This window comes from Triticum urartu, chromosome 7A (genome assembly GCF_056163025.1).
Source record: "Triticum urartu cultivar PI428250 chromosome 7A, HENAU_Tu73, whole genome shotgun sequence".
In the NCBI taxonomy this organism is placed as follows: Eukaryota; Viridiplantae; Streptophyta; class Magnoliopsida; order Poales; family Poaceae; genus Triticum; species Triticum urartu.
Window position 1 is genome coordinate 25,364,365 of NC_141879.1, and position 12,691 is coordinate 25,377,055.

General features: G+C 42.8%; 2 protein-coding genes across 2 annotated transcripts; both read left to right on the forward strand.

The window, feature by feature from the left end:
* Window positions 1-8,511: 8,511 nt before the first annotated feature.
* Window positions 8,512-11,784, forward strand: LOC147957195 (uncharacterized). Its single transcript, XM_087535702.1, has one exon. It carries the CDS (start codon window positions 8,541-8,543, stop codon window positions 9,987-9,989), a length of 1,449 nt encoding a protein of 482 aa, XP_087391828.1. The 5' UTR covers window positions 8,512-8,540; the 3' UTR covers window positions 9,990-11,784.
* LOC147957196 (receptor-like protein 7) lies at window positions 10,404-11,594 on the forward strand. Its single transcript, XM_087531609.1, has one exon. The coding sequence runs from the start codon at window positions 10,404-10,406 to the stop codon at window positions 11,592-11,594; it is 1,191 nt and encodes a 396-aa protein (XP_087387735.1).
* Window positions 11,785-12,691: the final 907 nt, after the last annotated feature.

Here is a 12,691-nt window from a genome sequence, read left to right on the forward strand (position 1 = left end):
GTTTGTGGTTTGATAATCTAGGTGCTACCTATTTATCAGCAAATCCAGTCTTTCATGTCAGAACTAAACACATTGAGATAGATTTTCACTTTGTTCGAGAAAGAGTTGCAAATAAACTTTTGGATATTCGGTTTATTCACTCTCAAGACCAAGTTGCGGATGGTTTCACCAAAGCTCTACCCACAAGAAGCTTTGAAGACTTCAAGCATAATCTCAACTTGATGAAGTTGTGATTAAGGGAGGGTGTCAAACATGAGATATTGCGTGTATGTCAAGGAGGTGCGCCGGTACAAGTAGAGGATCATCAACCGTGGAGTAGTTAGTTAGCCAGAATACTATGTAATCTTTATCTTTCTTATCTCTAGTATTCTTTCTCTCCAAGAGATGTATCCCAACAACCTGTACGCGTATTTGGACTCGCAACCCAGCTATTTAACACGCAACACGTCCGGCCAGGAAGGCTAAGACGTTTACCGCTTCGCACAAGGAATAGTGTCGTTGATATTGTTATCAGAAAGTAATAAATCACCAAGGAATGGAGCATCAAATTTTCGTGGCAGTGGCCCTGATAATGAGTTTCCGGAAATGTCAAGTTCGACCAATTACCTTGGTAACTGAGGTAGAACACCAGTGAGGTTGTTAGAGCTGAGGTCAAATATTATCTGTTCTTTTGCGGTACCCTGCGATAAATATAGACCTTTTATTTCTCTTGATCTAACGGTGAGGATTAAATATATACTGCTAGTCCACGTGAACAGTATATGTGTGACCAGAACCTGGGCAACTGAGCAGTATACGGGCTTTGGGTGCAAAATCATAAGATAAGTATGTAGACTAAATCCCGCATGATCTGGATCCGGCTAGCCGCCAACGGCTGCGTCCATTCGCGACTCTTGGTCCCGGGTGACACCGATGGTGTTCTGCACGTCCGACACATGATTAACCGCCTAGTCGCAGGCTTGCAGAGGTGGCTTCAACGAGCTACTCCCCCGGCGTCAAGCCATGTCAGTGATGGTGGAGGGACGAGCATGCGCAAATCAAAAACCGCGGGAGTCGATTTGTTGCTGTATTTTCCGCCAGTGATTATTTAACATTATTGATACGAAGATTCTCTACCATCAATTCAAGCTAGAAGCCCAATATGACAAAGCTGATTCGATCCATATTCTTGACCTGAGTTCTACTGGGAAGCAGAGGAGCGGTGGCGGCTGCGCTGGGGAAGCAGAGGAGCGTCAGCCTAGTTTGGACGACGTATAGCTACGAACGAGCGCAGGCCGCCACCACATGGCTAGGTGTGCCGTACCGTTACTCTTGTAGAAATTCCAGCTTTAGGTGAAAAAGTCAATAATGCCCTGAAAAATTAACGCCCAGATTTAACTTATACTGCTCACCCCGTCTCAGAAGTACAAGGTATCGTAAAAACTCTTGAAATGTATGGTTGTGTCGGTTGGTTTCTGTGCTTTGCTCTAGAGTTTGATCGATTGACCTGTTTGCTAGCACAGATGTAGCTGTAACCTGGGTTGATTTGTTATAGCCTCTCTTACTGGTAACGCCGATGCCGCTTTTTTCTCATTTCGGTCTAAATGCTAAAAGTTTTTTCTCGGTTTTTGCAACTGAAATGCCAGACCATATTTGCAAGTATATACATTTCCTTTTAGTCATACACATTCTTAATAGGGTCTGGCTAGGACTCAGTCGACTGAGACTACGCAAAGTCTCAGTCGGCTGATGTCAGCGCATAATTTCTTTTGGCGTACGAGTACTTAGCAAGCGTACTTCTGTTACGTAAATTTTGGCTACGTGTAGCTTTCTTGACTAGATGGGCCTGCAAATAGGCCCATTTTCTCCTTATTTTCACATCACATGTTACGTGTGGTATTCCTTCGATCCATTCGATGTCTCAAAATCAAACGTGTTGTGTTCCTTCTCTTCTGTGTGTACCTCTTGCTTTTTCTTATTTTCCACCACATATTTTTTAATAAGTTTGAGTTGTATAAAATATATATTTTATGACAAAGAAGTAAAAAAATGAAAAATATAATTCCATTCCTACTCTTCGTACCATCTCCCCCCCCTCACTCACCCCCAAACACGATAAAACATCACAGAGTTGCAAGTTGCAGTTGGTGTGCACATATGCAGTTGTGTGGGTAGTGGAGAACATGCAATTTCCCTCCACCTGACGAACCACAATTGAGTTGCAATCGCATGGAAGACATGCAGTTGCAATCAGGGGCAACACTTGCAATTGCGTGCCTAGTGGCAAACATGCAACTAGCCCCCATACACACATAAACACCACATAGTTGCAGTCAGAGGCAACACTTGCAGTTGCATACGTAGTGGCAGCATGCAATTGCCCCTTCCAGACAAAACACTACAAAGTTGCAGTCATGTTGAAGACATGCAGTTGCAGTCAGAGGCGACATTTGCAATTGCATCTCTAGTGGCAGACATGCAACTGCCACTCTTGACAAAACACATCAGAGTTGTAGTCAGGGGCGACACTTGCTATTGTGTGCCTAGTGTCACGCATGCAGCTACCACACCTCCCCGACAAAAACACCACATAGTTGTTTGACATGCAAAAACCCATCCTCGATAAAACACCACTGAATTGCAGACATGTTAAAGGCAAGTAGTTGTAGTCGGGGATGACATTTGTAGTTGCATTCCTAATGGAAGACATGCAACTGCCACTCCTGACGAAATACCTTAGAGTTGTAGTGAAGGCAACACTTGTAGTTGCATGCCTCATGGTAGACATGCAACTGTCCCCTCTCCAGACAAAACACCACAAAATTACGGTCGTATTAAAAACATGTGGTTGCATTCAGGGAGACACTTGCAGTTGCATGCCTAATGATAGACATGCAACTCACACTACTGACAAAGCACCTCAGAGTCGCAGTCAGGGGCGACACTCGCAGTTGCGTGCCTAGTGACAGACATGCAACTTCCCTTCCTCTCAGACAAAAACATGACATAATTGCAATTTGGGGCAACACTTGTTGTTGCATGCCTAGTGGCACACGTGCAATGACCTCTCCCGACAAAACACCACGAGTTGCAGTTGCGTTGAAGACATGCAATTATAGTTGGGGGCGACACTTGCAGTTGCAGACATGCAACTATATCTCTCCCGACAAAACATGACTGAGTTGCAGTCGCGTTGAACACATGCAATTACAATCGAGACACGACACTTGTAGTTGCATGCCTAGTGATAGACATGCAACTGACCCCCTCTACCTACAAAACTCCACTAAGTTACATATGCGTCGAAGACATGCAATCGCATTTGGGGGGCAACACTTGCAATTACGTGCCTAGTGGTGGACATGCAACTACCCCCCTGACAAAACACCATTGCGTTGCGGTCGCGCGAAAAAGACACACAGTTGCAGTCGAGAGCGACACTTGCAATTACGTTCCTAGTGACAGACATGCAATTGCCCCTACCCAACAAACAAACACAATGAAAACTAAATAAAAAGCTTGTCACACCCACTAAACATCCGCTCCCTGTCACAACGCAGCCAAAGACACTCGTACTAATCTTGCGTGGCGCACATATCCTGAAGTTCCCATGTATCTATCGGCTACAGCCTGTCCCACACTTGAGAATGACACAAAACAAAAAATAAACACACACAAAAAAAACATGATTTTTTAAAAAATAACATTAACAGTAAAAAAACTTTTTTTGTAAAATATGAAAATAAATATAGCAAAATTCAGAGAAAATAAAATAAATAAAAAGACAAAAAAGAAAAAGAAAAAAACCCACACAACACAATCTACAGACTTCGTAAAGGCCTACAGAAACCGCACTGTTAAAAAACAAAGACAGCAAAGGCCCAATACACGAACAGGTACTGCTGCCCCCACGTTCCTATACGTACGTACGTGGGAGCTCCTATTGGCCGCCCGCCAGCGGCAAATTGCGGACCCTTCGCTGAAGGCAGAGAAAATGGGCTGGCCAATTAGGAGGTAGACGAGCTCCAGGGCAAGTAAAATAATAACCAAAAAGTTATGAACCAGCGAGAATTCGATCGAACTCACAACCTCCCTTTCGTGAACGAGTGCCGCTAACCAAGACAGCTACCGAGCTCTGGTCATAAATTAGAGGCGCGATACGATAAGTATTGTAATCTTTTGATTTTTTTAGAAAAACATAGACTGAACATTTGTGATATCCATTGAACATTTTAAATAATACACAGTGACCATTTCTTAATATACGATGAACATTTTTGAAAAATATAAATGTATGTGTTGAACAATTGTCGAAATACGCATTGAACATTTAGTAACAAACGTTGAACAATTTCATAATATACGATGAACATTTTGATAATATACGATGAACATTTTTATATGCAAAGGTGAACAATTTTCATAATATACAGTGAACATTTTTCTTAATACAATGAACATTTTTGTAATACCTGTGAACATTTTATATAATATGCAAATAAAGAGAAGAAAACAGAAACAGAAAAATAAAAAAATAACGTAAAAAAAGAACCAAAACAGAAAAATAAAAAAAGGAACAAAACAACAGAAAATCGGACAAAACAGTGAAAAACTGGAAGTAAGAAACCGCTTAAGAAAAACGAAACGAAAAAATGCAGAAGCATCGAAGGAAACAAACAGCGAAGGAAAACAGCACAGGAATCCGTTTAATGGGCCGGCCCAAGTGGGGAGTCGCTTCAGCGAAGCCGCAGCTCCTGGACGCACAGGCGCGTCATATAGGATTTGCCTACGTACGTACGCATCTTCCGAGTGAAGAAAAAAAAATCAACGCACAAATCTTAACACTTCAAATCCTATGGCTAGCAAATCGACTGAGACTTCGCGAGGTCTTAGTCGACTGATTTTTAGCAGCTCCGTTCTTAATAATTAAAGAAACTTCATTTGCCTGCAAAAAAAATCATTTAACAAAAAATTATGAATACTTGTTTTTGAGGATGAAATTATAAATACTTGGTAAATTTAAAACAATATAATTTCTTACTGCACAAATGACTGACAGTGTACGTCTTATTGTCAATACAGAGAGGCAAAAAAATTGATTGTCAGGAAAATGGAGGCCTTCCAGTTAGTAGCCCCAGGCAGACCCAACCCAAGCTGTCGGGTTGGCACTTCCATTGGGCATTTGGGCGGCGCCGGAGTATACCACCGCTGCACTGCAGCGTCAACACCGTCACCATCGGCATCATCGACATCTCCCTTTCCACTAGCCTTCAGGTATAGGTACGTGCCACCATTCTTGACCCAAGAGGCAAGACATCAACCTCGTTTCCCTGGAAAAAAAATTAATATCCCTCGACTGTACACCATCCAACTGTAATTAGAGTGATATTGCTCGATCTCTCGGAAGTAACTACAGATGTTTACATGACAGGACCAGTAGTTTTGAGTTTTGACCACAAGGGGGAGGCCTGAAGCAATGAGATAATTATTTTTGTTATCTTATTTTCCCTTCTATCGATCATAATTTATAATGTATTTCTTCCTTTCGAATTTCCGAAACAAAAATCCAAGGTAATAATAGACAGGTGCATGTCGTGGGGCCATAAATTATTAGCTCCAATTAAGCAGCGTGATTTGGACCGATGTCACTGTGTTTTGAACATTCTGTATTGTTCTTGTGGTGAGGAGACAAGGTTGACTGACCGGAGGATGTTGATGGGAGCAATCCGATTGGCCAAGGTGCTTTGGCCCATGGTTATGACAAGTACAATCAAGATGCAAGACTTGCAGGTGTAAGAGCAAATGACACCGATGACTTATCTTCTTCTGTATTTTTTCTCCGCTCCTTTCATTTCTTTTTCTTTCCACTTTTTCTTTTCTCTTTTCAGTTTTTTGGTGTTTTCATTTCGTGTTTAGGCTCTTTCTTTCCTGTATGTAACATGTCCATGTGTTTCATTAGTTTGTAATTTTTATGATTTTTGTAAATAGCCATCATTTTTTATCACCGACCGATCATGAATATGGTTTGTGCAGATAATGGTTCGGTATTGTCGGTCGGCGAGAAAAGTTTAAAGCAGGTCCGGCATGCATGTTTGTCTTTGCAATATTGAATAATTACTGAGAGTGATATTGTGTGGTGTCTCAGAAGTAACTAAGGGCATCTCTAGCCGATCTCTTGAAAAGCTTTAGAGTAGTAGAATTTTAGTTTTGGTTCGCTAAACCTCATCTAGCTGATCACTTATTCATGTTAGGCCGTGTAAACCGAATCGGTGCTTACACAGGTGCCATAAAAAACCTGGGTTTTTGTCCTCAAGGTTAGATTGCACCGATGCTTAGGAAAGGAGGCAGAAGCAAACTTTTGCTTTTGATGCCAGGCGGTGCATAGAGTAATAACCGCCCCACTTCAAATCACGTGTGCTTCACTAGAAAGCCTCTGTCGGTAGAAAATAAAAATAAGACAACACCTCCATGTCAGCAGCAGAGCACCTCTGCATTGGAGACAATGGGTGCAGGTGTTGCGCGAATGTCAAAGCAGCCTAGGCACCCATACGAAGCACTATGCGTTGGGAGGCAAAGAAAATTTTTGAGACGCAATGCACCTAGCACCCTGTGCAGGCACCCTGCATTGTACAAGGCCTAAAATGTTTTACTGCACGGCTGCCCAGGTGATCACGTACTGCAGCGTGCTCAGGGCTGATTGTCGGCGTTCGCTCCCCTGTCATGCTCCAAACCATGATGAATTGGGGTGCTTTATTTACTCTGTTTCATCCTAAGTTTAAGTGATGATATGTCCTGAGGTCGTCGATGACGCGTCCTTCCCACTGGTGCTGCTCGTCCCGACGTAGTCATCAATGTCGCCGCTTGTGCCGAGACGCGTAACAAGTGTTTGACGAATTGCACAAGCCAAATAAATTTTTACTTCGCTTTTTTCACTTATTTGTATTGAGCGTTCGGAGTACATCCACTTATTTGTATGTTTATTAAACATACTTTATTTATTACTTCATTTCAAAATTCCAAAACAAAAATCAGAAGTAATAGCAGGTGCTTGTCGTGGGGCCATAAATCACTATCTCCAATTAAGGAGAGTGATTTGGACCGATGTTGCTCTGCTTGGAACATTTCCTAAAATATTTTTGTGGTGAGGCGAGACAGTTGTGTTTTGAACATTTCATTGTGCGCAAGACACTTCGTTGTGCGTGGTCCTTCTAACAAAAAAAATACTCCCTCCGTCCCGTAATATAAGAACGTTTTTTACATTTGTGTAGTGTCAAAAACGTTCTTATATTATGGGACGGAGGAAGTAAAAGCTAATATTGTGGTGAGTAGAAGGTTGACTGACCAAGAATGGTTATCCGGTAATTGGCTGAGCTGCATGGCCCCGTCATAACGATGCACATGGCACTACATATGCCTTCTCAACCAGCCATCGGCACTGTGTACATAAAGGGGTGCAAAGCACCCTACATTTTGTTTGGTCTGATGATATCATATGCCCGTTCATCTTCTTGGAGTAATTACTGGCGTCTCCAACACCGACCCGCAAATTCCTCCATTATATGTCCGTTTTTGTGTCCGGATGTGGTCCATGGGCATGATACGGGAGGGAGCCATCCATGCTAATTACAAAGTATCCGGCTGGGAGGAGAAAAAGTAGGTGAGGACCATGCATGTGGTGGCTATTTTTGGTGTGGTTTCTGGTTGGGAGGAGAGAGAGAAGAGGGGACCATGCATGTGAAGAGAGAGAAAAGAGAGGAGGATCGCACGGAGGCTTTTAGTTGGTCAAGTGGATGTCCGGGCCCCGGTATATCTCTCCTACTTTTGTCTCCAATTTCCCGGAAAACGGACGTCCGGACCACTTCGCATACCGATACAAGTCTCCATTGAATTGCAAAAGTAAACAAATGTGTCGGGTCGGACATATACCGTAGATTTGATGTTTACGCAGCATGATCAGTTGTTTATTTTATCAGAAAAAACTAGGGGAGTGCCGGAAACATTGGAATAGTTTTTTCTACAGGGCGCTAGTTACATTCTTCCTTTTTGTTAAACATAATTTATAACTGTATTTCTTGTATCCAAATATCCAACAAGAAAAATCAAAGGTAACAAGTGCTTGTTGTTGGGCTGGAAGTCATTTATCTCCGCTGAAGGAGAGTGATAGGAGGCTCCTGATTGGCCGATGTCGCTGTGCTTTGAACATTCCGTGGAATTGTTGTGGCGAGGACAAGCTTGAATGACCGGAGGATGGTGATATGGTAATTGGCTGCATACGTCCAGTCACTAGTTAGTAACGAAAACCCGATTGCCCAAGATATATGGCACAAGATAAGAACATGTCCAGGCAGTATTCAAGTGCAAGAGAAAACCTCGTGGACGGCTTGGCTGCCACCCGTGTGTGTGTTATCGTTACGGTACTACACAAAAGATAGAAGGCAAGACTGCCTGAGGTTGCTCAGCCACCGTGTATATAAATGGAAGTGAGGCAGAGGGTAGAAATCTATCAAGCCCTTCTCTTTCAGTCTTGAGCCACCCAACCAAACAGAGTCGCCCTTACACATATGTTCTCCACTATGCCGCATCCCGTGCCATTAGTACTACTGTTGTTGCTCCTACAAATTCAGCTCGTGGCAGCAAGCTCACACCCCCCTTGGGCTCATGGTACGTTCACCAACCACACCACAATACTACCCGTTCGATGCTTGCCAGGCCAGGCTTCCGCGCTGCTCCGGCTGAAACGTTCCTTCACCACCACCGACGAGTCCGTCGCGGCTTTCCACTCATGGAAGGCTGGCACGGACTGCTGCCATTGGGAGGGCATCCACTACGGTGCCACCAGCGGCCGTGTCACTTCCCTTGATTTGGGTGATCGCGGCTTGGAGAGTGATCATCTCGATCATGTGCTCTTCGAGCTGACCTCCCTTAGGTATCTCAACCTGGGTGGAAACGACTTCAGTCTTTCCGAAATCCCATCCACCGGGTTTGAGCAGCTCACCAGGCTCACCCATCTCAACCTCTCCAACTCCAAATTTGCAGGACAAGTGCCAGCCTATAGTATAGGCTGCCTCACGAATTTGGTCTCTCTCGACCTCTCCTCCTACTCTGAAATTACTGAGTGGTACGACACTGGTTACATATTTGGTGGTTCTTTCACCTACGAAGGGCAGCTCTTATTGCCTAACTTCACAGCCTTAGTTGCAAACCTGACAAGATTGGAGGAGCTCTATCTTAGTTGGTTGGACATGTACGATCAAGGAGACAAGTGGTGCAATGCTCTAGCCAACTACACTCCAAATCTCCGTGTTCTTAGCTTGCCTTTTTGCTCGCTCTCTAGTCCCATTTGTGGATCACTAGCTGGTTTGCAATCACTCTCTGTGCTTGACTTGCAGCACACTCATGTGACCGGTTCAATTCCAGAGTTCTTAGCCAACTTCTCCTCCTTGAGTGTTCTCCAGCTTAGCTATAATCACCTTCAAGGATGGGTCCCTCCTGCCATCTTTCAACACAAAAAACTAGTGACTATTGATCTTCACCATAATCATAACCTATCAGGTAATCTGCCGAATTTCTCAATCGATAGTAATCAGCTGGAGAATTTGCTTCTTGGAGACACCAATTTCTCTGGTACTATACCCAGTTCTGTTAGTAATCTCAAACACTTGAAGATGCTTGGCTTTAACGCGCTTGGTTTTGCTGGAGAGCTACCCTCATCAATCAATAATCTCAGATCCTTGAATTCATTGCAGATCTCTGGGTTGGGGCTACTAGGATCAATATCATCATGGATCACAAACCTAACATCCCTAGAGGTTCTAGAAGTTTCTTATTGTGGCTTCAATGGAGCAATACCTTCTTCCATAGGCGATTTGAACAAATTAAGAAAACTTGCACTATATAAGTGCAATTTTTCAGGGAAAATACCTTCAGGTATCTTGAACTTAACTCAACTAGATACCCTCCATCTTCACTCGAATAATCTTATCGGCACAATGCAACTGAACTCGTTATGAAAACTAAAAAACCTAAATGATGTGAATCTCTCAAACAATAAATTAAATGTAACAGAAGGAGAACATAATTCTTCATTGGTATCCTTCCCCGACATTTGGCATATAGGTTTGGCATCATGTAACATAGCAAATTTTCCTAACATCCTGAGACATTCAAGTAACATAAATGGACTTGATCTTTCAAATAACAAAATCCGTGGAGCCATACCCCAGTGGGCATGGGAGAAATGGACAGACTCTGGACTTTTCTTTCTGAACTTATCACACAATGAATTTACAAGTGTTGGGTATGACACCTTCCTTCCTTTTTACATAGTACATTTGGATCTCAGTTTTAACTTGTTGGAGGGACCAATACCTATACCCCAAAACTCTGCGATTTTGCTTGATTACTCAAACAACCGTTTCTCATCCATGCCGCTTAATATTTCTACTCAACTTGAAGAAACTTACTATTTCAAGGCATCAAGAAACCACCTCTCAGGGAACATCCCGCCATCTTTCTGTGGCACGAACCTGCAAATTCTTGGCCTGTCTTACAACAACCTCAGTGGTCCAATCCCTTCATGTCTAATGGAGGATGCCGATGAACTGCGAGTTCTAAATCTGAAAAGAAACCAACTTTATGGAGAGTTGCCGCATAATATAAATCAAAACTGCATGTTTGAGGCACTAGACTTCAGTGGCAACTGGATTGAAGGGCAGTTGCCCAGATCTCTAGCTTATTGCAAATACTTGGAGGTCCTCGATATTGGAGACAATAAAATTAGTGACTCTTTTCCGTGTTGGATGACTGCAATTGCCAGACTTCAAGTTCTCGTGCTAAAATCTAACAAGTTCTATGGACAAGTAGTACCTTCTTTTGCTGATGAGAAACACACTTTTGAGTTTCCAAGTCTGCGTATCCTCGATGTGGCCTCCAACAACTTATCAGGGACATTGACAGAAGAATGGTTTATTGGCTTGAAGTCCATGAAGGTTGAAGCTGCGAATGAGACGTCAGTCATGGAGTATAACGGATATCAACAAAAACAAGCATATCAATTTAACACCGTGCTCACATACAAAGGGTCGAACATGTTTTTTTCCAAAATATTGAGAACCCTTGTATTCATTGATGTCTCAAACAATGCAATTCATGGTACCATCCCTGGAGCTATTGGAGAACTTATTTTGCTGCAAGGGCTCAACATGTCATATAACTCCTTCACGGGGCCGATTCCATCAAAGTTCGGCCATTTGCACCAGCTGGAGTCTTTGGACCTCTCGTCAAATGGTATTTCAGGAGAGGTGCCGCAGGAGATATCATCTCTTGACTTCCTCGCAACACTGAATCTGTCTAACAACATGCTGGAGGGAAAGATACCAGAATCGCCTCATTTCTCAACATTTTCTAATAGCTCATTTATGGGCAATACTGGATTATGTGGACCTCCACTATCAAAACAGTGCAGCAATGAGACAACACCAACTTCAGCACTGAATAATTCGGAGGAGAAACCTGCAGATGTTATGCTACTCCTTTTTGCTGGATTGGGATTTGGTACAGGATTTGCAGTTGCAATTGTAGTGGTATGTGTGCTCCCCCTTAAAAAGAAATCGTGAACGATCAGTTATGATTGAAAAATATATGTACACTAGAAGACATATATGTACATAATTTGTAATATCTAGCTTTCCTATCTTCTTGTCGGAGATATATGCATGATCGGTTGTACTGGTATAGCTTGGGCAGATAGGTATGCGTGGTGCCTTGTAGTACTATTGTATATGTATGGTTTGGTGTAGTCGTCCATAGTGGCATTAAAAATATTAATGGATGCTTGTATGTTGCATGTTTTTCTTTTTTCCCAACATGAAGGCACTTAAATATGTAATAATACTGGACTAGTGTCACTTCAGAAGAAACAATTAACACATGAAATTAGGATCATGTTGATTGGTTCTTGCGCTTGCTCTTAAGTCGGAGGGATGTACTCATTTGCACGAGCAGTTTTAACATGGTCCCTCTTATCTCCCCCCTTCACATGAGAGGTAAAAATTATATAATAGATCTGAGCCATTGATTTCATGGTCTGAGTAACTATTACCTTCTTACGCTACTAGGATCCTAATCTTCCCCTAGGGATGAAAAGCTGTCGGCTATTTGAAAAAACCGTCATCTACTTATATGGGCTATGCTGCCCCATCGGCTATTTCCCGTAGGTGATGCTTGGTCAGCCATTAACATGATATCCAATGGTACCGTGGGTTATGATCTTTGCCTACGGAATGAAGCCGACGGTGGATGGCTGGCTCTTTCATATCTGACGATGCTCATATCCTACGGTTTCCGTTTGGTTATTGCAAATTTTGACAGTTTTATGTGCCCGTCATTGTTCTCATCCCCGAAGGTTCTCAGTGACCGTCATTGATTTTGTTTCCATCACAGCAACCATCGTTGTTCACGTTGCTGACGGTCGACCTCCCATCGGCATATGAATAACCAATAGCACATATACACTGTCAGACTATGGTATGTCCTACAGTATATATACACTGTCGGACTTGGTTATGACCTACAGTATATGTATACCGCCAGCATTTATACCAACCGAGCATCCATTACCCTTGGTATCGATTGAAACCGAGAGACCTTTGTCACTGTAGGCATAGTGCATAACCAACTGTAAAACTATCACTGTTAGCCATCAGCTGCACTA

What these genes read in the sequence shown, in the direction of transcription:
- LOC147957195 (XM_087535702.1), top strand. Translation starts at nt 8,541, where the DNA reads ATGTTCTCCACTATGCCGCATCCCGTGCCATTAGTACTACTGTTGTTG.
- LOC147957196 (XM_087531609.1), top strand. Translation starts at nt 10,404, where the DNA reads ATGCCGCTTAATATTTCTACTCAACTTGAAGAAACTTACTATTTCAAG.